Here is a 25,553-nt window from a genome sequence, read left to right as displayed (position 1 = left end):
TACACACACAAACACAGCTGGAGAAACAAAAAATGGTAATTCAGGTCCACTGGAGAAAGACACCTCTCAACTGTATCTGTGACATCTTCTATTACACAGTATAAGCATTTCTTATTTTTACTTTTAATCAAGCAGTTGGCTCTAGCTTAGGACATACCAATGCATCTTGTAACTAAACACAAAATAATAAATATAGTATAGAAAACCATAAGCTAATATTCACATATGCTCCTATAAAACTTGTTATCAGTTATTACTTGTGTTACTTGTTACCAAGTCACACAGTGAAATACAATAGACTGTCCACAAGATGGAGTGCTGGCTCCAGGAACTACACCTCCCATCATGCATTGCTGCAGCTTCAGTTCCTTGTCTCCATAGCAACAAAGATACACTTTTTTTTTTTTTCCATGGAAAACGTCTGTTGGAGATTGTAGAGGGGAGCAGAGCCCAGCTCAGGTAATTAGGTGATAGATAGAGGATAAACCAGGAAATATTATATGAGGAAGAGAAAAAAGCAGTGTGCATATTATTATTCATATTATTATATACTGATGGCTGTCCTGATTTTAGGTTTTTAATAAAGGCACCAATTATTAATATTGCAAATAAAGAATTTTGTTTAGTTTCTAAAACTTTTGCCACTTTTTTTCCTCTTGCTCAATATATTTTTATGTATTAATACCACCACCCCTCCCCCACTTTATTTTTTAACTGATCCATCTAACAGCTTCACGATGGTTATCACGTCTAACAAGCACAAGATTCCATGGATGGGTGATGAGTGGGTTTCCAAATGTCAGTAAATTTACTGAGAGTCAGTAAAACTGTAGTGTAGCGTACATCAGTCTGTGAATACCTTACTTGCCAGCTCTCCAAAGTCCGGGAGTCTCCCGAAATTCGGGTCAGTCTCCCAGACTCCCGGGAGAGCTGGCATTTCTCCAACATCCCGAAATTAACTTGCTAAAATGACACGATTCACCGGGAATTGCATCATTTTGCCCCCCCCCCCCTACCTGGCTACGTCCGGGAGAGGGGCCTCACCCTTTGCCCCCCCCCCCCCCCCCCCCAAAAATAATCTGCATTTTACTCGAGGGGGCGGGACCAAGGGGTGGGGCCCCTTTCCCGGACGTAGCCTACTGTAGGCAGGTATGGTGAATACCTCCCTGGTGGTCTAGTCTGATGACCATAGGCGGTCCTTTGCCCTGGCTGGCTGGTGGGTAGGGGCAATAACACACCAGAATGTTTCCCCTCCGAATACACAGGTGTTTAACACTGATAGAGTGGAGTGGGCACTAGTGTACAAAATGGAGGTGCAGTGCAAGATGGTTGTGAAATTGGGCGCTGGGCCATCCCAGTTCAAGTAAACAAAACTTTATTACACTCCTGCTCCAGCGCATAAGCCAATGTAAAATTGCTACTTCACTCCCCGTGCACAGTACTATCAAATTACAATACCTGTTGCTGCTGGGAGCAGTAGTACAACACACACTGACAGGTTTGCAGCATTGCTGAGCTCGCCTGATCTGCAGGCATACTGTCGTTTATCTCACAGCTTCTCTAATACATCCACCCCAATATCCAAGGGCTCTCCTTATGTGAGGTACAATTATCCCCTCATCCAGGGACTATTCTACCTTGCAATTTATTTGCTCTTTTATTACTTTGGGGCTTTCACCACTCATCTTTATTATAATGTAGCCCTAGTAGCTACCCGCCACACACACACCTATCCAAGGGAGCCCCTGAAGGTGGGGACTCCCCTTACATGCCCCACGTAGCTACTGCAACAATCCAACTCCCAGAAGACCAGGGGAGCCTGGGACCCCCTCCTCTTCTGTCCAGTGTCCCCAGCAAGATGGCTTTAGGTGCTCTCTCCACACCTCCCTGCTCTCGCGATCTAACGTCTGTAGTAATGTCCCCCCAGTGACCTCACCTGCCGTGAGGGGGGCTACATGTTAACACCACCAGTGTTAAAAATCAGTATGAAGATGAGATCAGTAAAATGTGGTATCTTCAAAACATTGCAATTTTGAATATCACTCAATTTCTGGCTTTTTGTTTTTTGTGAAGGGATCCCAGGTGGGTTTGACATGGCCCATGCATCCTTCTTCACAGACACCTCCATGCACTTTGTCCGTGCCATGAGCTCTCACACGATATTCTCACAAATATCGTGAACACCGGGAGGGCTGATGGGAATGGCAGAACTCAACTTAGCCCAGAAGCTCTGTCAAGAGATTTAAATATATTTTTTAGGGTATACTGCTGGCCAAGTGGTGAGGGGAGAGCAACAATATGGGGCATATTCAATTAGCTTTCCGATTCGCGGTAACGCACGTTACCGTGAAAAGTGCGCGTTCTTGCGGGTATTACGGTACCGCATTAACGCGGATTTTCGTACGCAACCCTATGGGCTGCGAACGAAAATCCACGTTATTGCGGTAACGTGTATTACGTTTCGCGGCTGTTCCGGCGCGTTACCGCGAATCTGAAAGCTAATTGAATACCCCCCTATGTGTCAAAAAATATATATTTTTTAGCGCTAACTCAAATTCAGCTCCCATTGACTAAACTAACATTTTTCTCCAGTACAGCACCTTCCCCACCTGCTTACTTTTATTTTCAAGTTACAGATAAAGAGAAATAATTGCTATTCATTCATATGTACTGTTTGTTGAGTGAATGATACACCAGCAGCGTTAGTAAACCATAGTAAATATTTTACTGACAAACTAGACATATGGATATTAATTTTACTGACACTTTGTTATAGTAAAGTTTCTCCCTATGGGTTGGGTATGAGATGTCGACATTCCAAATGTCTACAGTGTTATAATGTCAACAATCATAATGTCTACATGTAAAATGTGTACACACTGCCATAATACATACAGGGTTGTAATGCCGACATTCAAAATGTCGACATCAATAAATAGATGTAAAAAAAAAACAAACGGCATTACATGTTAAAATAAAGCGGCAATAGATGTAAAAAAAAAGTCCTGCTGTGCCCCCCCTCCTCCCAAACATCTTCACCAACCCATGTTCTGCCAGTCTAGGCTGGTACTAGCAAAATTGAGGGGACAAAAAGCGTGGGATCCCTCTCATTAACTATTACCAGCCATAGGCTTTGACATCCTGGGGTTATGGCACTATAGCATACCTGCCTACTCTCCCAGAATGTCTGGGAGACTCTCGAATTATCCTGGACTCCTGGGAGAGCAGGCATGTCTCCCGCATCCTGTCCCCAGCGGGCCTCAATGACCCAATACATTTTGGCCCCGTCCCTGCATCAAAAATCTGAATTTTGTTGTGCTGGCGGGGCCAAAATGACGCTATTCAGCATACCCCGCCGCCTTCCCACCAGACCCCTCTCCAGGGTTCTTCCACAGGGAGATCCCTCAAAGTAGGCAAGTGTGCTCTAGAGCAGGGAAAACCTCAGCATGGGACTCCCCTGCCATAATTCCAAACCAGCCACAGGCCTTTCAGCACGGGATTTGATTCCCTAGGACAGAGGTGGCCAACCAGTCAGAGACCAGGAGCCATAAAATATCCAACAGTGCCAAAATGTTCAGAATAATCAGAAAATCAGCACAGCTCTGCACTGCACAGCACAGCGGAGAAGGTTTCAAAGGGCTACTTATAGTCTCTTCACAGTAGCTCACACTTCTACTGCATCTACAATTCTTCAGACCTCTTACTGTGCCCCTCTGACCTCTTTATATGCCCATCAGATCTCCTCAAATTTGATCACATCTCCCCACATGCCCCTCATCCTCTCCACATGCCATCAAATCTACCCACATGCTTCAAAAATGCCCGTCAGATATGCACTTCAGAGTTCCCCAAATGCCTCCAGACTTCCCCACATGCCATTATACCTCTCCACACAAAAATCAGACCTCCCCACCTGCCACCAAATTTCACCACATGCCCATCAGCCTCCCCACATGCCACCAGACACCCCCACATGTCACTTTAATGGCTATCAGCCTCCCCACATGCCATCAGATCTACCCACATTCCTCATACATGCAATCAGACCTCCACATCTACACCTTACATGCCCATCAACCTCCCTACATACCAACAGATCTACACACATTCTATCAGATCTCCCCAAATGCCATCACATCTCCTTACAGTCCATCAGCCTCTTCACATGCCATCAGATCTCACTTGCCTCTTTCTTGCCCTTGCGGAGGAAGATCACACTACACTCTCTCCTCCTTCTCTCTTTGGATTGTCTGCGACACTGACCTCCCTCTATTTTTCAGAGAAGGTCACAAGATGTGGCTGCTCTTTCAGACAATCAAAAAGTTGAATGTTTTCCAATCAACCCTTGCCTATGGCTGGACAACTATAGTTCGTTGATGCTCCTGGACAGGAGCCACTTTTCAAAGCTCAAAGAGCCACAGGTTGGCCACCGCTGCCCTAGGATGTTCAAGCCCTGAGCTCAAGCCGTGGAAAATCCCCATGTTATATACAGTATATGAGTGATCCGCAGGCAAGAGCTCATTTGCACCAGGAGCTCTTAGGAGCTAGTATTGCGTTGCATATGATGGTGTTTTATTTTGTCAAGATAAGGATCCCTGGATTTATTAAAGATGAAGAGCCTGGTTTAGGGAGCAATAAAGCGGGTGAATGAGGGTAGTGTAGGGGAGTTTTTATGTCATATAAAATTATTTTTACACTTGTGTCTGTGTTTTATTGACAGTTTTCCTTGGTGCACTACAGGTCCCTGGGTGCCAGGGCATGCTGGCACTTGTGGTTCCCCAAGTGTCAGCATGCCCTGGCAGCCATAGGTGTCCTGGGACCTGTAGTGCACCAGGGGCAAAATGGATTTATACACTTAAACAACTAATATTACCCCACACCCACCACCCCATTGTGGGAAGAGCCCTAATGCTATCAGCTGGTTACCCCTGGGGGGGATTCAGCATTTTTTTTGTGAACCGATCTCCCTAGGGAATACAGCCCCATGCTGACCAGCTGGGGCTGGTTTGACATTATGGTAAGGGGACCGCATGCTGCGGGTTTCCCTGCTATAGACCTACGTCTGTCGGCATTTTTACCCTGTAGACATTATTATACTGTGTCAAATGTGTAGATATTATGGGCCTGATTCATTGAGGAAAGGAAAGCAAAAAAAAAAAAAGAGTATATTTGCAGCTTGCCAAAACCATGTTGCATTGGAAGGGGAGACAAATTTAAAATGCGGTGGCAGATTCATAGTTGGGGTAGCACATGTTCTAGATTCAGTTTACAAATAAAGCTATCAAGTATTTGTGTGCTACATGAAAAAACAGGCAGTAATTATCTTGCGTGCAAAATAATAAACTTATTTGCACCCCTTGCATTGTAACATGGTTTGCCCAAGAGAAAACTTACTCCTTTTTTTGCCTTACTTTCCTTAATGAATCAGGCCCAACATGCTAATGAATCCTGATGGATGGAGGGTCTGGATTTCGAGAAGATGTAGGCAATGTAGGCCTGACTTGTGACACATGAAATACAGGATGGACACAACGCATAAAAACTGGAAGACAACGTTTTATAACAGATGGTGATTGTCTGTGTCACACACCGCTCTCCGGGTATCTTCACTCGAGGATCGGCGCACCTGCCATCATCTTAATTCTCCCCATTGTGCACGCTGTCAGCAGCAGTCTGCACCTGTGTTATGCTTCATCTGTGTTATCTGGCCATTGGTCAGTACTCCTTTATAAGGCTCCTCCCCTCACCTTTCAGTGCTGGTTCTGCGAGTCTTCACCTGGCCTGAAGCAGCTCCCTTCTCTCCGTTGTGTTCAACCCTGGTTACCTATCCCGCAAGCATCGCTGACCTCCGCTGATCCGTTCCACCTCCAAGTGGTAATAGCTGTGGGTCTTCGTCTGCTGCATAACCTGGATACCGCTGATCTCTGCTTACCTGTTCCACTCGTTAGTGGTAATCGCTGTGATCAATGCCCGCTACCTATCCCGCTTGCACCGCTGACCTCCGCTGATCTGTTCCACTCTCAAGTGACAATAGCTGTGGGTTATCGTCTGCTGCTTATCCTATATACTGCTGATCTCTGCCTTGCTACCTCACCGTGGATTGCCCTGTCCGGGGTCATCATCTCCTCCTCTCCAGTGTTCTACTAAAGACCCATGTACCTGCCCTTCATTGGATCTTACTTCTCTGTGTCAAGTTGCCTCTCAATGTCATCTGTCTGTCCTGTCTCACTGGGAACTTCCCTAGGGGGCCGAGACCTGCAGGGTGGAAGCCGCTAAGCCCAAATCTCCTTGCAGGGATCCCTGGTGAATACCTTCCGCCCTGTTAGACTCCGCGCCTCTGGGTGAGTCTAGCAAATACCAGTCAGCAGGATCTTACTCATCCTTCGTGTACAAACCTGACAGTCTGGCTGTTACAACAAAAGGTCCAATAAATTTGTCAGCTAGTTTGGATGATAGAGAAATTCTTAATACATTTTCTATATTAATTAGCAAAGCCTAATACTGTAACACTGTATTACTTTTAATTCCTTAGTTAAGGGTCAGTCTTCAATAGCTTGAGTTTATACAGGACCCGTTTCAGTATCTTTGATGGATATAATATCTCACAGAAAATCTATAGATTCAGCTTCTAAATCAATTTTATAACTTAGCATACAATCCGTGGGTTCTGAGGCATTTCAAACCTGCCCGGACAAGATGTCTGTGTTCATGTAAGGTTTACAAATAAATTAGTATATAAATTAGTATATCATCTAAATATACTATTATGTATCGATCCAAAATGTCCCAAAATACATATTGTGTATGGGGATAGCGTTTAATGCTCAATAGTCCACAGATGGACGAAGACCTCCATCTTTCTTACTCACAAAGAAAATCTGTATTTCACCAGTTGATGAAAAGAAGGTTAGATAAAAACTCTTTGTAGATTTTCATCAAGAAACTCCTTTAAGGTGGCAAATACTGGTTCAGACAAGGTCTATATACCCCCAAAAGGAATTGATGCCCCAGACATAAAAATCAAGAGAACAATTATAAAGACAGAATGACGGCAAGGTTTCTCATTGTCTTTTTTTAAATATATCTTTAAATTCTTTGTATTGCTCAAGGATACCCAAAGTGATTAGATAAACGGAACCCACCATAATGTCATTTTCTTTACAGTAACATCCACAAAACTCTGATGGAAACAGTAGTTTCTTGGTAAGCCAATTGATGGAGATTTATGTCTGGTTAGCCAAGGGATTCTCTGGAAATTTAAGGTATTGAACAATGTCTAAAACAAAGAATTCTTTGTGTACCACAGAGGGTTGGGTGCGTCTCAGCGATGCCGACATCGCCGACATAGTGATGGTATTGCCGCTTTAGTTTCGTAAATGTCACTGTCGCGCACATTAGTGACGTCAATACCAAGTCCTGGCATTTCCTTCAAATGATAAATATAGCAGTCGTAAAGTGGACATGTCGGGGATGTACTGTGTCTTTTTTAAGTTAAGTCTGAATTTTTTATTTATCGGGTTTATTAGATTTGGGTTTATTTTGTAGGGATTTACTATGTCGGTGATATGAGTCACAGAAATGTGACTACCAGCGGCCACAGAAGTCTTAAATAATAGAGGTACAGAGTCTTTATTTACAAACCAAGAAGCAATGGAGACTCCACTGTCAATAACATTTCCCATGGATCCAGAGTCCACCAAAGTTGAAGCAGGTACCTGCTGGTTATCATAATCTAATTGTAACTGCAAAGAGATATAAGAGTGTGGGATGCGGTCAGTGGGTCTAAGATGATTTATCCAAAGAGGTAATGAAACAGCATGACCCAGCCCCCCCCCCCCCCTCTTTAAGGCACCTGCATCCGATAGCTTCCCAACAGTTTACAATATTTTCCTCCGAGTGGACATTCGGCTAGAAAATGTTTTGGACTGGCGTAATAATGGCAGAGGCTTCCTCCTATTCTTTTTGCTGTGACGATAATGGATCTCTTACACCCCTGATTTACATGGGGTCTGAGTCTGAGTCTAAAGTGTTGATAATCAAAGTTTTGACAGAGGATAAGGGAAGAGTTACAGAAATGGTAGACCTTACTTGTGTGTGTTTTCTCTTAGAATGTTCAGTAAGACAAGTGTCAATGATAATACATTTGCCCATAAATTCTTCTAGAATTTTGGGGGGGAGGAATATATATGGGCTAACATCCTCGTTGTTATCAGTTAGCCCTTGATGCTACTTATGGTGTTTAGATGTCATATTCCATATCATCCATCCATTGATGGAATTCCACAGTGTACTAACACAGAGCATGGACCATGATAAAAAAAAACTGATTAAAATTGATTCCTCCATAATGGTTCTGTGCAGATAATCAAAGGCTTTCTTAAAAGCATCCAGGAAAAGCAACAGAGAATTCAACATGATGTCTTGTCTTTCTAACAACGGGCTGGGCTGGGGCTTCTCCCTTCAGTATGGTGAGAATTATGCCAACCTTCAAGGAATCTGTGGCATAGGTTCAGCGCCAAATTTGTAAAATCAGACAAAATAAGCTGCAAACTGGCAGTACTGTCTCAGATATCTTCACTTTGGGTGCTTTATCGGAATTGTTCAACATCAGTACAACCGTAGGTGGAGTCAGAGTGGATATGGAAATATATTGTGCTGCTTGTAATTCATCTAAGTGAGCATGAACCACAGTCAGCGGTCTGGAGAGTTTGAATGACTTAAACCAGTGCTAGCTGTGTAGGCGCAACAGTGGGATCCGACAGCTGCAACTTGATACCTGAAATTTAATGTGCAGGGGTGGAACCCAATAGTTGGTGACCGGATAGAGCACTCAGAAACCATAGGGATATAGGCAAAAGTTCAGTGCATCAGTAAGCAACCTGGGAGCAATTACTAACAGGGGTATAATCAAAGACATAGTCTAGGATTTGGTACACAGGTATTCAGGACTGAGATAGAGCACAGGACACTAGGGGCTAGATTTACTAAGCTGCGGGTTTGAAAAAGTGGGGATGTTGCCTATAGCAACCAATCAGATTCTAGCTTTCATTTATTTAGTACCTTCTACTAAATGACAGCTAGAATCTGATTGGTTGCTAGAGGCAACATCCCCAATTTTTCAAACCCGCAGCTTAGTAAATCTAGCCCTAGGACATATTAGTAAAATAATCTGGCAAGGCCTGAATCAGAAAGATATAGCAACTGAGGCACGAAAGCCACCAATGATGACCCAGCGCCCAAGCCCACATAGGATTCTCTGGTCAGTGTGGCATCACCCGACTTTCTTGGACAGACCACTTCACAGATGTCTCCATTTACGACAGTACTCGTTCCACTCCATGAGAGTTCCACTGACGTCCGGCGGGTGATTCGCCCCTCGCCCTCAAGAAATAAAACAGCTATTAAATAATTTTTTTCACTCTGTACATTGAAGACATTTCCCCTGCAATTCTCTGGTAATCCTGTAAAGGCTATAATGCAGAGGAAAATAATAAGTGCCGGATTGGCCTTAAAGAAGAAATCCATTGTAGAGATCTCAGATTTAGAAAACCAAATTGATTCCTGGCTTACCAAACTTAGACAGTGCCCGTGCCCTGATTTGCTTTTTAAAGATGTTTACTATTACTATTATAATACTAATATTACTATTTATTATAATTAGTCCTGTAGCTCGTGACTGATTGAATAATTCTGTTAATGGTGTTACCAGCATCCCTGTAAGGTCTTTTAGTATCCTTGGATGTTTCCCATCTGGCCCCATTGATTTATCCACTTTCAGTTTTGAGAGTTTTTGGCACTGGGGCTCTTTCCACACCCCTGGGCAGTGGTTGTGGGGTAATAAAAATATTTTATTATAAAAACATTTGTCCCTGGTGTACTACAGCTCCCAGCAAGCCCAGGCAATCATTAACAGTTTGGGCATGCTGGTACTTGTAGGACATGGGAAAAGCACATGTTATAAATCGATCTACTGACGGGAGCTCTTCATGATTAAAGCTAGTTCCAAACAGTGGTCCAAACACATTTTTTATTTTGTCAAGCACCGATCATCATCAGCAACATTTATTTATATAGCGCCAGCAATTTCCGTAGCGATTTACAATTGGGGACAAACAAAGTAATAAAGAATACTGAGTAATACTGACAGAGAGGTGCTGGCAAACTTACAATCTATGGATCCTGTGCATTATTTGAGTTCTTTTCAAAGCTGCAGGACAGAGGATGTGACATTTTTAGTTTTATTTTATGGACTTGGGTTTTTTTTTAGGTTCCAAGCTGCCAGATCCCAGGAGATTATTTTAATTTTATTCTATGGGCAAACATGGATTACAGATGAAGAACCTGGATGTTGGTGATTATACAGGGTTTGTTTGTTTTTTTATTTCAAATAAAGTTATTTTACAAATGAGGGGTGTGTTTAATTTACATTTTATCTTGATGCATTACAGGTCACAGTATGCCCTGGCAGCCATGAGTATGTAAACGCTTGTAGTACTACAAACACCAGCATGCTCCAACTGTTAATGGCAGTCTGGGCTTGCTGGGACCTGAAGTGCATCAGAGTTTTTAACATAAAATAATATTACATTACCCCACACCCACCGACCAGGGATGTTGGAATAGTCTGGCTACACCTAGAGGGGAGGGGGCTGCATTTCTTTTAGCAGACCCCATCTTCCTAGGGAATTCAGCCCCGTGCTGACCAGCCTGGGGTTGGTTGTTATTATGGTAGGAGGTCCCTGGCAAAACCTAGTGGGGGACCCCCCCCCCCCCCCTGATTTTGCTAGGCTGGCGGCATTAGGGTTAAGCTGTTTGGGGGGGTAGGGGGAACGCTGGTTTTTTAAAATTTATGTTCTGACTGGGTATTTAGTTTTTTTTTCCAATGTACTGTACTGTACTGTACTGTACTGGCAGCTCCAGAGTGTATTTACTATATTGTGCCGGCAGACCCGTGACTGTATTGTGCCAGCGGGTCTGCCGGCTGGCAGTGACATTGCCGTTTGGATGTCGACATTGTGACTGTCGACTTTACTACTTTTCGACAGTCACAATGTCGACATTTTAACCACGTAGACACACTGAACCTATTGACAGTCTGACTGTTATCAGGTTCAGCATCGACATATTGGCTACATCCCTTACCATCTGCTAAAGAAATGTGCAGTGTTTGCCATGTGCCACATTTAAGATCATTGTGCTGGAGGAAGAGAGGATGGAATAAAGCTTATATTTTGCAATGAAGTTGAGATGGCCTGGGCCCCAGCATTATTTGCACTGCATCATGTACACCACTAGTGTCTACAGCCATGTCCTTAAACTGTGATAAACACCCATGTATTCGGGGGGAATGGGCCTTCTAGTATAATTTGCCCGTACCTATCAACTAACCGAGGGAAAAGGACCACTTGTCTTTGCTGATTAGGCCACCAGGGGGATCCTTCACATGTACATCATTTAATACTTGTGGATTAGGTGGTTTTATATAAAGTCCGAATCAGGAATTTTAAAGTGAAAAACTACAGATCCCACATTGCCATCTATCTTAGTGTGCAGAATGTGACATTTTACTGACTTTGTAATCAGTATAGAGACATTTTGTGTGTAGTTGGAGAAAGTGGAGTGAAATTTATGTCCCACCCACGGTCTTTTAAGAACCTTAATCTGTGTTCCATCAAATGCATTTCCTGAAGGCATACTACAACTGGTGAGTTGGTGTTTAGGTACTGAAATACAAATGAGTGCTTATACTTAAACCCCTTACATTCCATGAAAGAATTGTTAATTTAAGACATGGGATATATGATATCTTTCATGACAAAAATTCAAACTGAACATAAGTATAAGTTTTGGCACTGGCTAAAATCTTGTATAAGCTTCCAAATGTCATGGCGGGAATATTGTTTTGGTAATAGAATGCAGCACATATCATAGATAATAAACTCAACACACATTTATTTACAACCAGCAAACAAAACCAAACACCAGCATAACAGCAGAAGGCAAATTTGAGGTAGTAAATAATTTAATAGCGAGGAATTGTTATTATAATTATCCTTTATTTATATGGCGCCACAAAGGGTCCGTAGCGCTGTACAGAGAGCATAGGACAAAACAGAACATAGCATTATAGGACAATACAATAAACACAATGCAGTTAAAATATCAGCTCGGCTTAGAACAAACACTTGGGGCAAAGAGGTGTGAGAGAATCCCAGAACAATTAAAAACTAGAAAAGGTAAGGAGGAGGGGTAAAGGAATAAACTAAAGCAAGCTGAATCTCAGCCCAAGAGTGTGGGCACAGCTAACAGGATCAAAGCCAGTGATAGAGATGCTGTCAGGCTTCGTAGAGCGCTGTGGACTAACAGATGCTCAGAAACCACTAACTGGTATTAGCGTCACTAAACCAGGAGGTGCGGAGTCTAACGTACCCCTGGTGTTCACCAGGGACCCCACAAGGAAGTTTGGGCTTATCTGCACAAGGTACTCTGGTCACGGTCCTTCTAGACAGTTACCAGAGTAGTGATTGACAGTGGTCAGAATGGTCCGGGTCAAAAACCAAACAGGAGCCGGCGGTATCTAAGGGAGATCGACAGAGTAGGCAGACAGGTCGAGGTCACAAGGATAGGACTAATAGCCGAATCTAGAAGAATGGTCAACAAGCCGAGGTCACAACAGAGGCAAACGGGCACAATCCAGAAGAGAAGTCAGGATAAGCCGGGCCAGAACCAAAACAGGAGCAGAAACATACAATAATGCTGGAGGACAGGAGACATTAATGGTGCCAGACCAGGGTTTAAATAGAGGCAGCCAAGCTGTGATAGGAGAGGAGAGGGACGGTCAGACACGCTGTCCGCCGAAACAAGAAAGTGTCCCATTGCCTAGATACGGGACATGTCAGTGCGCATGCGTTCGCTGGCGCGAAGGGGCCGGGGACGGCGCCTGACAGATGCGAAAACAAGGGAGAGGAGGAGATCAAGAGCAGTGGGCCTAGGGGCGAGGTGCAAAATGATGCTACAGTGCTGAAAAGTAAGGTAATGAGGAAAAGGACCTGAGGTTAGAGGGGCAAACCAACAGGAAACACATAGTGGTGAGTCAGAGTAACGGGCTATAAATCTGAAGGAAGAGATAAAGAGTGGGTTATACAAGGAGCAGAGGATGAATAAGGGTAAGGAATACTTAGAGTTTGTGAAGAAGATGCATGAAGAGACAGGATCAGGAGGGAAGGGGAGAAGTTATATAGTGGTATGGTAGGATTTCCTGAACAGGTTGATTTTAAGGGATCGTTTGAAGTCTTGCGGGCTAGGGGATAGCATGATGGAAGGAGGGAGATTGTTCCAGAGAAGGGGGCAGCGTGGGAGAAATCTTGATTGCGGGACTGAGATGTGGTAACCTGATGGGAGGTGGGGTGTCGGTTGTTGACTGATTGTAGAGGGCGAAAGGAAGTATCAATGGAAATGAGGTTTGAAGCGTAAGGAGCAGTGGAGTTAGAGAGGGCTTTGTAGGTGAGGGTTTGAAGATGATTCCGAAGCGAAAAGGGAGTAATGCTTGACAGAAAGGGGAGGCAGATGTAGACCGGTGTGAGAGAAATGAGTATAATTTGTCTGGGCTCTTGTAAACAATAGTTCTGCTTACAGCTTTTGCAGCAGACTTTGAAGGTTATCCCCTGGACATCAGCCAGCAGTGTCTCCCGCCAGGTGGTGGAATTGTGCAGGGCATCGGTATGTAGGTCTTTTTATGATATTCCTGTCTCAGCCAGGCTGGGACAATCATGGCATAATTAAGATTTTTATTTCTGAGAAGCTTCTTCACCTATAGAAATTGTGCATGTCATTTTTGTTTGTCTATAGAGAAATCTAAATACACAGGATGGTTATCTTTTTTGGGGTGATTGATATGAGAAAATTATGGTCACTGTCTCTGTAATTAAGGAACTTCTATACAATGGTGTGAGGGGATCTGCTGGGTAGTCTGTGGACTCGTTCCACACAAAGCATTGGGGAGAAAGTTTGTCCACCAAATGTTTCAGTCAGTCATTTTTCTATAAAGGCAAATAGCCTGAGAATCTAACACACAATACTTATGGTCAACCAAGTATCCCATAATGTCTGTAAATGTTTGCCAAGTACCTCATTTAGACTGTAATCCGTCACAAAGAGTGCCCACTTTACAAGTGTATTGTACAACAAACTGTTATTTTCATTTATTGTGCAGCTTGAAGTACCCATTGAATTTGGCTAGGGGGAGTGTCTTTACTCTGGCATCAGAGCCTGATTAAGGGGTTCAAGCCGCCCTAGACTAATACACCTGTAGCGCTCCCCCACCTCCCTCAAATTATTAAAGGAAGATTCAGGAGTATTCTCCAGCTTCCAAATTTAGATATATTATCTGTCCTGTTCTTGTTGTACTTTCTTGCTTGTCCCTGCAGCTTTCTGGCCATTTAGCTGTCTTCTGGAAAGTTGGGCTCCTGTTTTGAAAATGTGCAAAAATTGTATTATAATGCAAAATGTTAACAAACCCTGAATGATTATGCCCCTTATGAACGGAGATCATGCCCCTCACCAGCCATTTCATCAACCACCAGCAGCCAATTCATGACCCCCCTGGCAATTTCATCACCCACTTTCCCAGTCATTTCATCACCCACTTTCCCAGTCATTTCATCACCCTCTCACCCAGCCAATTCATCACCCACCCCCATTCATTTAATCACCCACTCCCCCAGCCACTTCATGACATAACCCCCAGACAATTTATGACTCAACCCTCCAGTCAATTCATCATCCAATTCAGCTCCCCCCACATACCTTCCACTTGCCCATTAAAAGGATGTATGCATAAATGTCTCTTTACCCCCAGTGGCCAATTTATGACCCCCCCCTCCCAGTCTTCAACCCCCCCCCCCCTTCTCTCTCCTAGCTTCCCCTCAGGAGCACATAGCTTCCTCTCCAGCAGCAATTGTCTGGCTCTGCTCTTCTCTTTTCTCTTCTCCGGCACTGCAGAAATCTTCTTTGGGGACAGGCAGCGTGGCAGCACATCCGACTGCTGTTAGCTTCCTGTCAGTTCAGTCAGTTCTTAATCCAGTTTTGTGAGATGTGGTAATTTCGCAAAACCAGACTAAGAACCTTGGCCGCACTGATGCTGTCAGATTACCTGTCTATGATAATAACTGTCGGGGCTTACCCCTTTAGACCAGGGACAGCCCCGATTATCGCAACCAGCCTGGCAGTTATATTAAAAGAATTAAAATAAATAAATATAGACAAAAAGAGCGAGAAATGTAAAAAAAAAAAATATTCCAACTGTGCCACATCCTTCCAGGACTTTGCACCCCAGCCTATTGTCCTGCCTAGCATTCATCTGAACCTTATCTAGGGACATAGGATCTTCAGCTCATTCCTCGGGGAAGCTTTAGAAGGGACAGGGAGGTGAAAAAATGAGGATCACACCACCTTCCTAATATTTGAAGGACATAAGTGTCAACTACAACTGCCAATATTTTGCCTTGACAAAGCTTGGTTTAGTGAAATGCGCATTGGCGTCTATACGCTCCACAGGCTCTCTCAGACTTATCATGCCAAAGTCATACAGATAAAATCAGATATTTTGAAGTAGCTACCTTGCCGGAGGATAGAAATTTATTATAAACATATTAAACCCTTATAAGGCAAATGCTACTGATCGCATACTAGCTGACACTTTTAAGTATATTTAGTGTCGGGGACAGAGGGTATAGTCCGAATAATAAAGATACCCAGTTTATCAGGGTTCGGGGATATCATATCCGGCTCTATACTCCCCTCACTGGCTAAAACGTGTATGTACTGGCATAAATATATCTACTAGGAAAATCTACAACATTGCTATCTCGCTATGTAGAGGAGGGGAAAGCTACTATTATATTATATTTCCCGGTTATTAATATTGGTAGGATCCTATCGTCAACATTGACAACATTAATCCTTAACTTTCTGTTCACAGTGAATAAAATAGTTGACAGTTATACTTATTGCCCATGGCGTGTCTAGCAGTATTTACCTGCTAGTTTTAACAGTTACTTATTGGTTTTTCATACTACACCCATTTTTTAATAATTCGCTAATGTTGTTTAAGATATACATATTATTATTCTAATTTTAATGCATATCAGTAAAGTGTATAATATATTTTATCTTGGTCCTTGAGTGCCCCATATAGACATCTGTTTCCCTCCCCCCCCCATATTAACTCTCAAATTGAATGACATTAACAAAAATATATATATTGTAAAGTAACAAACAGCAAGGGATACTAAAAAAAATAACTGCCATGATATACAGCTCTAGAGTTTGGCTGAAATTGTAAAATCTCTGTGTCATTGCCGCCTGAAGGCCTGGCCTATGTGTAATTTCTGCAAATAATGTTTACTGCAGAGAGCTGACCATTGCTAGGAGTCTTATTAGGAGTCTATGTGGTGTGGTTTTCTAGTTCAGGGGTAAATTTATCAAGCTGCGATTTTTGGATTTTCAGCGATTTTTCTCGGGTGAGTTCAAATTTGTCGATGTATTAAACGGCGAGTTGATATAAAATCGCCAGTAAAGTGTTTCTTTCAAAATCGCCTTTTCCAAATTCACTACAAATCGCAGACCTGACGTTTTGCCAAATGTATGAAGCTGCGATTTTGCAAACTCGCCTGAGTTTGAATTGAAAATCGCCAGAATCAACACGCTGCGTTCTATAGGCGAGATTAGCAAACACATCACTGTTACACTGCTGGGCAATGTTAATATAACAGGAGACACAATGCAAATTTAAGTAAAGCATGATTTTTGTTTTAATGGGGCAAAAGTTATTATTAATTATCTGACAGGGGACAAATTATTTAAACTATATTAAAGTATTAAACTTGTATTGTGTCTCCTGTTATGTTACCATTGACCAGATAGCGCTAACATCTTTTTTTTCAGTTCAATCTCAGGCGAGTTTCAGTTTCTTTTGAAACTGAAACTTGTTTGTGTTTAATCTCTGGCAACTTTGGCTAAAAGGGATAGGTGTTTTAAAATCAACACAAATCGCCATAGATTGGATTTTGGAATGTCAAAATCGCAGGTTGATACATATGACGACTTTGCACATAAAATCTACGGTGATCTCTCACGATTTGCTGCGATTTTAAATTGATGAAAACTCACAGCTTGATACATTTACCCCCAGGAGTGTATTACGTATAATACTAAAAGAAAAATTGAGGATCTCTGCAGTCTCTATTCTTCAACATGAAACCATCGCCTGCACGCGGAGGAAACAGCCATTGTGTGAGCTAAACCAACCTCTATGAGAATTCAGACGCACTAAGAACCAGGGACATCACTCAGGCAGAACAATTTGTCAATATCACATAGAGCAGATGTACAATGTGCGAAAATGCAACATCCTCAAAAGTAACAACTAGACAGAAAAGTCTGGAAAACAGTTAATTACTTGTGCGCTTGATTAATAATAGTCTCCATTCCATTTACTGTCTAATTATTGGATCTATGTTTTACAGTTTATAGTGGCTGTAATCAGTGTTAGCTACCAGCGCTTTAAATACTAAAGAAAACAAGATCTCACCTATTTTACTGTATTGTATTTAACAGGATTTTACTGTGGACTCAACATCACCTGCTGGAATATTTGCAATTTCTCACTGAGTAGAAAAACGAGGACATTGTAAAGTCAGCGTTATGTGATTTATCAATGATTTATTCCGAGTTCAGCAAGGATGAGTATTGACCGTTCAGGTGATAAAAGAGATTGGAAACCATTTCATTCTACCAACACCAAGCAAAGGTCCCAGAGCAGTGACGATGACGTAATCCATAGTCACAACAGCGACACTGACAGCAGAAGCCCAAGTAATGAGTCTTCTACTGGCGATAGCGCTCGCTCGCTCATTGACAACTCGTATTCGGATGTATCTGACAGTAGAGAAGGGCAGAAAATGTTAAAATCTCCAGGAAAAGGCTTCACAGAGCAGACAACTGCACAAACAGAGACAAAAAAGAGCAGGGTCTATCAAGCTATTTCAAAAGTTGGTAAGAATGTGATTTTTATTAATATCATCAAATTAGGCTAGCCCAAGATGATATTGCACTGGCCTCTAGATTTAAATGGATACCCTGCAATATCAGTAATGAGCCAAGTGTATAGTATTGTGGTTTCCTAAAAGCTAATTCCACCCAAAACTTTATTTTTTGTCAACATCTCTCCTACCCCACACTGGCAGCACCATGAAGGTGCCATGCCATGGTTGCCCACAGTTCAGGAGACCTCACGTCTTCTAGCACACTAATGCTTATTATCTTCTTTGTTAGATACTGATGATTTGAGATTCAGCTATTCCCAGTTGTCAGTGCCAACGAGCAGCATAATGGCTCAGTGGTTAGCATTTCTCCCTCACAGCACTGGGGTCATGAGTTCGATTCCTGACCATGGCCTTTTCTGTGTGGAGCTTGCATGTTCTCCCCGTGTTTGTGTGGGTTTGCTCTGGTTTCCTCCCACATTCAAAAACATACTGTTAGGTTAATTGACTGCTATTAAATTGACCTTAGTCTCTGTCTGTATGTGTTAGGGAATTTAGACTGTAAGCTCCAATTGGGCAGGGACTGATGTGAGTGAATTCTCTGTACAGCGCTGAGGAATTAGTGACGCTATATAAATAGCTGATGATGACGATGATGATGCCAATGTAAGTACCTGGCAAATCTGTCAGGGTCCCTGGCATGGTGCCTTCATTTGGGGGACATTTTGAGATTTAGGAGGAGTTAGTCTTTAATCTATGGGTTGCTACACCATTTAGGGTGGGACTCAATAAATCGCTTCTAGCAAGAGTGTTGTGTAGTATTAACTACTAACTGGGCTACTAAGCATCATCATCATTATCATTTATATATATAGGCAGGGCTGCCATCAGAACTGTGGGGCCCAGTACTAATCAATCTGCCGCCCCCCCTGGGTCCAGTACTAATTAATCTGGAGGGGCCCCCCTCCGCATACATGTGCACCCCTCTATCTTCGCCATACATGCGCCCCCTATCCCTCATCACAGTACATTCCCCCCACTCCCTTATCACAGTAAATGTTCCCCTCCCCCAAAGTAAATGTCCCCCTCTCCCCTCCCCGCAATCACATTAAATGTCCCCCTCTCCCCCCCACAGTTAATATCCCCCTCTCCCTCCCCACAGTTAATGTCCCCTTCTCCCCCCCAATCACAGTTAATGTCCACTTCTCCCTCTCCACCCCTTCCACAGTTAGGGTCTCCATTTCCCTCCCCCCTCCACAGATCAGGTCCCCTTCTTCCCCCTCCCTCCACAGATAAGGTCCCCCTCTTCCCCCCTCCCTCTCTCCACAGATAAGGTCCCCCTCTTCCCCCCTCAGATAAGGTCCCCCAGGCTCTCCCTGTTGCCCCCCTCCACAATTATGGTCCCCCAGGCTCTCCCTCCTCCCTCCACAGTTATGGTCCCCCAGGTCCCCCAGGCTCTCCCTCTCCCCCCTCTTAAAAAAAATAGTAGCTCATTAACTTACCTTCTCCTCCGTGATGCTACAGCTCTGCCTCCCGGTCACTGATACACTGGGAGTGCGGCGCGCGGTGATGATGTCACCGCGCTGGCCATGCTCCCAGCCTATCAGAGTCTGGGAGGCAGAGCTGTAGCATCGCGGAGAAGGTAAGAAAAAAAAGGGGAGGCACGGTCGGTGACTGTGGGACCCGGACAGTCCAGGGAGTCCGGACAAATGGAGAGGTCTGTCCGGGCCCCCTAGTCTGTCCGGGCCCCTCACAGCAGTACTGGCCATACCCCCCTGATGGCGGCCCTGTATATAGCGCCACCAATTCCGCAGCGCTGCATAGAGAATATTTGTCACTCACATCAGTCCCTGCCCCGCTGGAGCTTACAGTCTAAACTTCCTAAAATACACCCAGACTAATGTTAATTGTCATTAACCTACCAGTATATTTTTGGAGTGTGGGAGGAAACCAGAGCACCCTGGAGGAAACTCACGCAAACACGGGGAGAACATACAAACTCCACACAGATAAAGCTCTGATTGGGAATTGAACTCATGACCTCAAAGCTATGAGACAGAAGTGCTGCCCATGTTTTGATATAATAATGTTGCACGGTGTATTACATTTTATCAATAGCATGTCTTTTTTCAGAAAAAATAACTAAAAAAAAGTACTTTATTAAAAAAGCTAAATAATGGATCACAAAGTCGTTGTGGTTCCACTGCAGCTAACTCACACACTCCTAGACCCAGAGACAGACACAGTTGGGGAAAGAATATGCCGCTCTCTCATAGCTGCAGCTTCCAAGTCAAATCAACTGATCCACCCACCCCACAAACTCCACACCCCTTCTCCTCCTTCTGTCTCTTCTATCTGCTCCACGTTTGTGTTGCAGTCATTTAACACTAACTCCGGACCAATTCCTTGATAACTTTTGCTCCTGGCTCCCTCACTTCCTTAATTTCCTCGCATTTTATCCCTCTGATCTACCCTCTCTCATTCTCATTGCTGACAATCCCACTGACTCTGCCTTTTCTTTCCCTTATCACTCCGAATATTTTTTACAGTGGCAGCTGAGTATCATGGCGATAAGTACATTTGCGGTGATAAAACAATTACCTTTTTCGCCGTGATAACCATTATAATGGTTTAGACCTCAAAGTAGGATTATTTTGAGACTCAACCACTAGTTCCAAAAAATATACCACTGTACCACTTTGTCCAAGAAATTTGTTTATTTTTTGTTAAATGATGAGGCACATCCGAAGCAGGAGGATAGCAGGAATTAGGAAGAGATGGCAGTAGAGCAGCATAAGAGAAAGACATATTAGTACCAGTTGGAACACAGGAGAAAGATACATAAGAATCAAAGGAACACATGATAATGACACATAAATGGGAATATAAGAAAGAGATAAAGCCAAAAGGCAGGTACTTCCTTTTTCTAACATGTTAAAGATTTTTTCTTGGATATTTTCTATCCTTCATATTATCACTGTCATTTAGTACTGATCAACTGCCCAGTATCAATCCTCTTATCTATGCTGATTGATAACCTGAGCATTTGTTCTTATACTGTTATTTTTATATTTATGACTGTAAGCTGGGATTTATATGCTGGACACTGTTGTATATTATTGGTTGAGTAATCGGTATTATTGGGGTGTATATTACTGAAATTATATGTTAAGAATTTTTAGAGATGATAAGATGTTGCATAGGTAGAATAAGTTAATATGACATTAGGTCCCACTTTTAGTTCAACCAACTCTGATTGTGGCTTACAATTAATGTAAAACAATGCATTCTTGTACATCCTTATCCATATTTGAATCGGGTGTCTTAGGTAGTTCAAGGCAAAATAGAGGCAGGAGAGAAGTTTAAACAACTGCGAATTTATTTTGAAAATGTAGAAACACCCAAAGTAACAGATGATCAGATACAGAGGAAACACAGCTTTCAACTGGATAATGAGCACAGAAAAAAGGTAGTCTCAAACAGCTGTAGTAAATTAACGATCTTAAGAGACATTGGTAGTCTGTAGTACCTAAAAAGCATGATAACAGTTTTGATAGTAGACAATTGTACTCAAAGATGCAGTCATGGAAGTGGAGGATATCCAATATTCCTGATCACATGAAGGCATCCAAGTACAACTGAGACAAGCCCAGAGCCCCTTAGTGCAGTATCAACAGGCAGTGTGATTTATAAAGATTTCTTTCCTAGCCAGCAGACATTTATTTAATTTAAGCAGTTCTGCGTTCAAGCAGCAGCACGCACAGAAAAATTTATAGTAAGCAGGATGCCAACATCTCGGAGTAGTAGTGTTGTTCGCCAAGGCAAAGAGTCATAGTTGAAGCAGAAACTGGTAACTGAAGAATCTCAGAGTGCAGGCTGTTCAGCAGTTCAGAGTAACTTCTATCACTGACAAAGGGCTAGATTTACTAAGCTGCGGGTTTGAAAAAGTGGGGATGTTGCCTATAGCAACCAATCAGATTCTAGCTGTCATTTTGTAGAAGGTACTAAATAAATGAAAGCTAGAATCTGATTGGTTGCTATAGGCAACATCCCCACTTTTTCAAACCCGCAGCTTAGTAAATCTAGCCCAAAGAGTGCATAGAACAGGAGAGGGGTTTAAACTCCATCCGTCCAATCAAGTCAGGAGAGAAACAGCCCAATTTAATGACACAGATGTTCAATGACTCATGCTCACCACAACTGAAGAGGTAATGGAAACATACACTTAGCGATTCATGCTCACCAGAGATAAAGATGCATTCCTAATATCCTAACAGGGTGTTGGCATAAAACCTATTACTTTAAATAAACTGCAAAATATGCTACACTGTAGTGATTGAACATATAATACATTCAAAAGGGGCAGGAGAACATATGAAATAACCAAGAAACATACTGTACATATTGACTCATTTCCTTCACTGCCATATACTTGAAAGAAAAGAAAAACAGGAATAAGGAGTATTGAATTTATGTAACAATTTATGGAGTATTCATTCTCTCTGCATCACAAACTTGGCCTCATCTATCATCCAATATTAGTCCCTATTTTTGCAAGCAGCTCTAGTGTTTGAAGGTCTAAAGGGATTTGTTCTAATGGGAAAGAGATTTGGCTTTTTGATAAATAGGGTGTGGTTTGATTGGATCTGGGAGTGACCTAATGTGTCAATATTTGGGTATGTGAGAGAACTTGCAAAAAACTAGTAAAGGGTCAGTTAAGAATAGTTTCCAAGTAAAAGATTTATAAATAGTGACATGCTAAACAGTATTACAGACATCAGATGTAGAGTGTTGCATAAATATAAAAAATAAATAGATCCTGTGATAACTCTTGGCACACATTAATACTGAAAATACCCCGTATACAAGTGCACCAGTCATTCTAACAACAACAGTCCACAAAGATGAGCAGTAAAACAGCAATAGGATTGTTCTGCTACCAAATTTTTCTTTCTTTGCTGGAGGATGAAAGCATGAGGAAACTAGTACTACAGTATCAGTCCTGGAGGTGCCCTCAAACAGTATCAATGCCTCGGTTCCAATAAAGTATCATCATCATCATTTATTTATATAGCGCCACTGATTCCACAGAGCTGTACAGAGAACTCATTCACATCAGTCCCTGCCCCATTGGAGCTTACAGTCTAAATTCCCTTACATACTCACAGACAGACAGACAGACAGACACAGAGACTAGGGTCAATTTGATAGCAGCCAATTAACCTACTAGTATGTTTTTGGAGTGTGGGAGGAAACCCAAACAAACATGGGGAGAACATACAAACTCCACACAGATAAGGCCATGGTCGGGAATTGAACTCATGACCCCAGTGCTGTGAGGCAGAAGTGCTAACCATCCACGCCACCATGCATAAACAAATTAATATTAAGCGCTCACTGATAATATCTACAATAAAGTGTTGAAATGCTGAAAATCACACTGTGCTAATTTAGTGAAAGCTTTCAGTCCTTCTGAGTCCTTTCTGAAGTGCACATTGGTCTCAGGTCTAACCATTGAACTTCTCTGGTTATAATTATAACTAGAATTAAGAATTATATGGGAATGACTAGTCACCCCTTTAAAAAACGACTATTAGAACATGTGGGGAACATAAAACATGCAGAGAAAGATAACAACAATCTTAAGACATTGACCTCGGTGGCTAAACACTTCTTAATGTTTCATAGTAGCAATCCCAAATTGATTAAAGCCTTCATAATTTAGAAAGTCCATATGGGAATTTGAGGGGGTGATTTACAAAAAGAACTCCTCAAGAGAGAAACCAAAACGATTTTCATTATGGGAAGTATGACCCCGGATGGTCTAAATGAGTATATCAGCTATTTGGCATTTTTATAGGCCATGTATATGTATATATAGTATACTACATTATTTGAAATATTGATCTTTATTATGGAATAGCCTTGGCGAAATTCTAGCAATGCAGTTGCGCTGCTGGATGCATGGGAAAGACAATAAATATAAAATAATGACAATTTAAATGATCTATTTATAATCTACTTAATTGTTGCTATATTGTATTTAATTTCATATTATTGGGTATTATTGTTGAAAATAGGATAAATATATATACTCAATGTTTCTGACTCTTAATCACACACTATAATAATAATGGTAATTTACCTCTTATTATCATCATCATCATTTATTTATATAGCGCCACTGATTCCGCAGCGCTGTACAGAGAACTCATTCACATCAGTCCCTGCTCCATTGGAGCTTACAGTCTACATTCCCTAACATACACACATAGACAGAGAGAGAGACTAGGGTCAATTTTGATAACAGCCAATTAACCTACCAATATGTTTTTGGAGTGTGGGAGGAAACCGGAGCACCCGGAGGAAACCCACGCAAACACGGGGAGAACATACAAACTCCACACACACTGATAAGGCCATGGTCGGGAATTGAACTTATGACCCCAGCGCTGTGAGGCAGAAGTGCTAACCACTTCGCCACCGTGCTGCCCACTTTATAATTAATGTCTATTATTGTTTTTCACATTTATTTTATTTATTTTATGGACCACATCCCGTTCATTAAATCACTGACAGACACATCTGAATTTAAATTTTATTAATTATTTGAGAAGATAATTGATGCATATAAGCATCATCATAATAGACTCACTTTATGGTAACATACACTTTGCCCAACATGAGGACAATCATTAAATCAGAATACCATTTTCAAATTAACACTCACCTTTTCTCTGAGTATATATGTCAACTTATAACAACTTTCAAAAAATTCTAAATAACTAATAATGATCTTCTTAATATGATCGTCTCCTTAGGATAATAAACATGATATATTTTCCTCCTCATTACTTCCGGCAGTGTAGCTGTGCTGCTGAATCAATTCTGCCTATTAAATCAACATATAATAATGGGGAATAGCGAGATAAACTGAATGCTTTCTCTATGTATAAATTGAAGATTGTCTTTTAACCAATAATACCACGGGAAAGGAGGGACCTTACTTGGTAACTCTGTCTGTTCATCACTCTAATGCTTACCATCTGCTGATTGGCTGAAATCGATGAGATCCCGATGGGGCTAGACTGGCAGAGTTTAAAAAACCTGTCATTTCTAAGAGTCGTCTTGCCTTGAGAAAGTACATACGCGAAACGCGTGCCGGAGTCTTCTTTGTACTCCCTCTTTCTTTCTACCACTAACTCTACCATATAATGCTAATAGCGAATACAGCCAGAGGAAATTTATTTGTCAGGCAGTGAGCAATATACTTTCATTTCAATAATGATCAGCGGATATAATGGCTATATATGAGAGATTGGTTGCTCTGAAATTAATTTGTCATCTAACACTAACCTGTGAGTTATGTCACTAACAATCCATAATCAGATAATTAATAAGTGAGATTACTATTAGATTTATCTTACTACTGAGCGATTGATACTGTGACCAGGTACGAGATACTTATACCGCTGATACCAGCCTGTTAATCAGTAACAGCTTGAATCTTAT

The 25,553-nt window shown here is 42.1% G+C and overlaps 1 protein-coding gene across 8 annotated transcripts in view; it reads left to right on the top strand.

Annotated features, from left to right (window-relative positions):
• The first annotated feature begins 384 nt into the window (after positions 1-384).
• LCA5L (lebercilin LCA5 like) overlaps positions 385-25,553 on the top strand; it is a 61,702-nt gene continuing 36,533 nt past the window's right edge. For 7 of the 8 annotated variants that reach the window (XM_075198234.1, XM_075198237.1, XM_075198236.1 and 4 more), the window contains exons 1-2: positions 385-459; positions 17,617-18,054. In XM_075198234.1, the coding sequence (XP_075054335.1) occupies positions 17,742-18,054 (313 nt within the window). In that variant the 5' untranslated portion in view covers positions 385-459; positions 17,617-17,741. Of the gene's footprint in view, positions 460-7,545; positions 7,712-17,616; positions 18,055-25,553 lie in introns of all 8 variants that reach the window. The other variant, XM_075198233.1, reaches the window with a different exon arrangement.

This window comes from Mixophyes fleayi, chromosome 2 (genome assembly GCF_038048845.1).
Source record: "Mixophyes fleayi isolate aMixFle1 chromosome 2, aMixFle1.hap1, whole genome shotgun sequence".
In the NCBI taxonomy this organism is placed as follows: domain Eukaryota; kingdom Metazoa; phylum Chordata; class Amphibia; order Anura; family Limnodynastidae; genus Mixophyes; species Mixophyes fleayi.
Note: the sequence above shows the minus strand (reverse complement) of the source record. Positions and strands in the feature narration are given on the sequence as shown.